The sequence below is a fragment of the Mastomys coucha genome, unplaced genomic scaffold (assembly GCF_008632895.1).
Source record: "Mastomys coucha isolate ucsf_1 unplaced genomic scaffold, UCSF_Mcou_1 pScaffold16, whole genome shotgun sequence".
In the NCBI taxonomy this organism is placed as follows: Eukaryota; Metazoa; Chordata; class Mammalia; order Rodentia; family Muridae; genus Mastomys; species Mastomys coucha.
In genome coordinates this window covers 42,114,332-42,118,258 of record NW_022196898.1, presented here as the reverse complement: position 1 = coordinate 42,118,258, position 3,927 = coordinate 42,114,332, and the positions used below count along the sequence as shown (strand labels likewise).

The 3,927-nt window shown below is 42.3% G+C and overlaps 1 protein-coding gene across 1 annotated transcript; it reads right to left on the bottom strand.

Moving 5' to 3' along the window:
- Positions 1-673: 673 nt before the first annotated feature.
- On the bottom strand, positions 674-1,760 carry LOC116094172 (TD and POZ domain-containing protein 5-like). The gene is given in 2 exon segments (XM_031376105.1): positions 674-713; positions 715-1,760. Coding segments are annotated over 2 exon segments (1,086 nt in total).
- Between the last annotated feature and the right edge of the window lie 2,167 nt (positions 1,761-3,927).

Sequence of the window (3,927 nt, the reverse complement as noted above, 5' to 3'; positions counted from 1 at the left end):
AGCATCTCTGGAATCCACAGACTAATTTCAAAAGGTTTACTCACATTATATTTTATTTGGTTAAAGTTTTTGTCTACAGAGCTGTTTGTAGCAGGAGACCAGAGGAGGGCCTCAAATCCTCTGGATCACCAGTTACAAGTGGTTGAAAACTGTCCTGTCAGTGGTGAGAACTTACCCAGAGTTCTCTGAGAGAGCAAGAACTGCGTCTGCAGCTGAGTTCCCACCACCTGAGTCTTTAAGAGCAGAGTCTTCATGGTCTGTTCCTTCTCTGATGAGTTGACATTCTTGGTTGATTTCTCCTTTGCTCTGGGCCTGGGCCATGTCTTTTGTTCAGTCCAATGCAGACAGGATTCTCTCAAGAAACTCGGGTTGTCTAAGCTTGGGACCAGTACCTACATTAAATCCCAGTTTCCAGGTCATCAGACAAAAGTCAAACTAGAACATTAACAGGGTAGATGTCACATAGACTGTCCCAGACTCCAGTGATGCCCATCCCCAACCCACCAATTTAACATATGACAGCTGTTTTAAGTCCTGAGCCAACATGCTGCCTTTCCCCAGATTCACAGTAAATGTCTCAGCAATACTATACTCTAACCTGAAGTCACTGGTAACAGCACTGGTTATTGATGTTGGAAGACAAGTGTTGGTCATAGCTGCCCATCTCCTAAACTCATTTTAGGTGTTTGAGTGATGGCTCCAGAAACACTGTGTGCAGAACGCAGAAACTGGAATGTTTCAGCCTCCAAGTGGGGATGTGTTTCCACCATTGACTTCCACTCCGAGGTCTCAAAGACCTCAGAAGCATGAAGTTCAATGAAATCCAGGGTGTCAGTCTTCAGCTGCTTTGTGCTGTGGAGGTCAGCTAGGATGAGAGTGTGTGCAGCATTCTCCACAGAGAGGTTCCTGCAGAGGGCCTCCTCACACATGACCATCAAGCCCTCCAGGCCATACTTGTCAGCAGCTATCAGCACACCAGCAGCCAAGGAGTGGCTGTGGAGGTGTGGTGCCTTCTCTGTGTAAATGAAGCCCATCAGCTCCTTGAAGACTTGGGGATCTAAGTCATGGATTTCAACTCGGTTTGTTAGGCTCTCCTTCATTTCACGTTCAAACATGGCTCTGAAAACTGGAGAGCGAGCTGCTAGGATGGCCTTGTGAGCCCTGAATTCATGGCCACCTACCAACAGGGAGCAGTCTGTGAAGAGGGAATTCTCCCACAGCTTCCCTAGGTCATCTGCCAACATGTGCCTTTGATCCTGGATTGCAGGGGCCATATTCTGTCCAGAAATGCTAAAGAAGGCTCCTCCCATGCTCACCTTGCAGCAGAGGGTGAACTGGTCTTCAGGGAGGAACAAACGTCGATTGGAGAAGACGAAATCTTTAAGGATGAACTTTTTGAATCCTTTGTATTGGCTTTGCCAAAAGCGAGAGACAGTTCTGTTCTTCTTATTTTTATATTTCTCTCCTTGGGAATTTATGATCCAGAACTCAAAATTTGCCCAAACATAGCGCCCTGGACAGCTGAGCAACCCCAGGTAAACTGACATATAATCTTCGCTTTGTTCGTCAACCCCATTCGGGTGTAGTCTTAAACACCATGCCACTTCATCACTGGCCTCTAATGAGAACACTGGGCTTGTGATATTTTCCCTACGTTCATTCATGCAAAGTGAAAAATTGCTGATGGTCCATTTGTAGCATAACTTCTGAACACTGATATGTGTGTAGCCCTGCTCGGTGTCATCCATGTCCCCTGACATTTCTGCTGGAGGTAGTTTGGAGGTTAAAGTTGATCTGAAAAGAAGTAGAAGTTATTTACTCTTCAGCCTGTTGGTTACAATTATAGATTCAGTTTAGATTTCATTACTTGTATATTTACACAATTTTCTCTCTGGGTTTCAATATTTGTTTTGCAGAGACAATACAGATTTGTATTGAGTGTTAAATCTTCCCCTCCTTCTCTCTCTCCTTCCTCTGCTCTCTCTGTCTCCCTGCCCTTCTCTGTTTCCCACCTCTCTGTGTTTTTGTCTCTCTTTGTCTCTGCCTTTCTGTGTATTTGTGTGTTTATTGAATCTTAGGTCTATGGTAACTAGTTTTGGCTATTCAATTTAACTTTATAAGAGTTTGGAGGGCTGGAGAGATGGCTCAGCGGTTAGGAGCACTGACTGCTCTTCTAGAGGTCCCAAGTTCAAATCCCAGCAACCACATGGTGGCTCACAACCATCTATAATGTGATCTGATGTCCTCTTCTGGTGTGTCTGAAAATAGCTACAGTGTATTTACATATAATAAGTAAATAAATCTTTAAAAAAAGAGTTTGGAAAATTTTAAGCTTTCTCATTTAAATTGTGTTGCATTTCTCTTGCTATCTGGTTATCTGTGATATTAGCCTGTCTAACTGTCTTTGACTGTGGCTTGACGCTCCTGCAAACCATCTAAATGGTTCCATATCCCCTAAAGAAATAGAAAAATGGGAGTCATTAAAAATCTCCCAATCAAAAAAAAAGCCCTGGACCAGTTGGGTTTAGTGCAGAATTCTATCAGACCTTCAAAGAAGACCCAATGCCAATACTTTTCAAACTATTTCAGAAAATATAAACAGAAAGAACACTACCCAATTAGTTCCATGAAGCCACACTTATGCTGATACCAACACCACACAAAGATTCAAAAATGAAAGAGAACTTGAGACCAATTTCTGTTATGGACACTGATGCAAAAATAATACAATTCTTGAAAACCGCATCAAATAGGCTTCATCCCAGGGATTCAGGGATGGTTCAATATATGGAAATCCATCAACCTAATCCATTGTATAAATAAACTCAAAGGAAAAAAAACCACATAATAATCTCATTAGATGCTGAGAAAGCATTTAACACAATTCAACACCCCTTCATGGTAAAAGTCTTGTAAAGATCAAGAATTCAAGACCCAGGCTGGGTGGTTGGTGGCACACGCCTTTAATCCCAGCACTTGGGAGGCAGAGGCAGGAGGATTTCTGAGTTTGAGGCCAGCCTGGTCTACAGAGTGAGTTCCAAGACAGCCAGCGCTACATAGAAAAACCCTGTATCAAAAAAAAAAAAAAAAAAAAAAAAAAAAAAAAAAAAAAAAAAAAGGCTGGTGAGATGACTCAGCCGGTAAGAGCACCAACTGCTCTTCTGAGAAGGTCCTGAGTCCAAATCCCAGCAACCACATGGTGGCTCACAACCACCTGTAATGAGATCTGACACCCTCTTCTGGTGTGTCTGAAGACAGCTACAATGTACTAATTTATAATAATAAATACATCTTTGGGCCAGAGTGAGTGGGGCTGACCAGAGCGAGCAGAGGTCTTTAAAGTCAATTCCCAACAACCAGATGAAGGCTCACAACTATCTGTTCAGCTACAGTGTGTACTCATATACATAAAATAAATAAATCTTAAAAAAAAAAAAAAGAATTCAAGGCCCATACCTAAACATAGTAAAAGCAACATACAGCAAACCAGTAGCCAACATCAAACTGAATGGAGAGAAACTAGAAGAAACCTCACAAAAAGCAGGGACAAGACAAGACTGCTCGCTCACTCTCTCCCTACCTATTCAATATAGCAGTACTCAAAGTCCTAGACAGAGTAATAAGAAAACAAAGGGAGGTCAAAGGAATACAAATTGGAAAGGAAGAAGTCAAAATATCACTATTTGCAGATGATATGATTGTACACTTAAGCCACCCTAAAAATTCCACCAGAGAACTCCTAGACATGATCAAAAACGTCAGCAAAGTGGCTGGATATAAAATTAACTCAAACAAATCACTAACCTTCCTCTACTCAAAGGATAAATCATTGGACTGAGCACGTGTTATTGGGGAGGGGAGGTCTCCAATGGAAGGGACTGAAGGAGCTGAGGGGGTTTGCAGACCCAAATTGGGAGCAACAGTGTC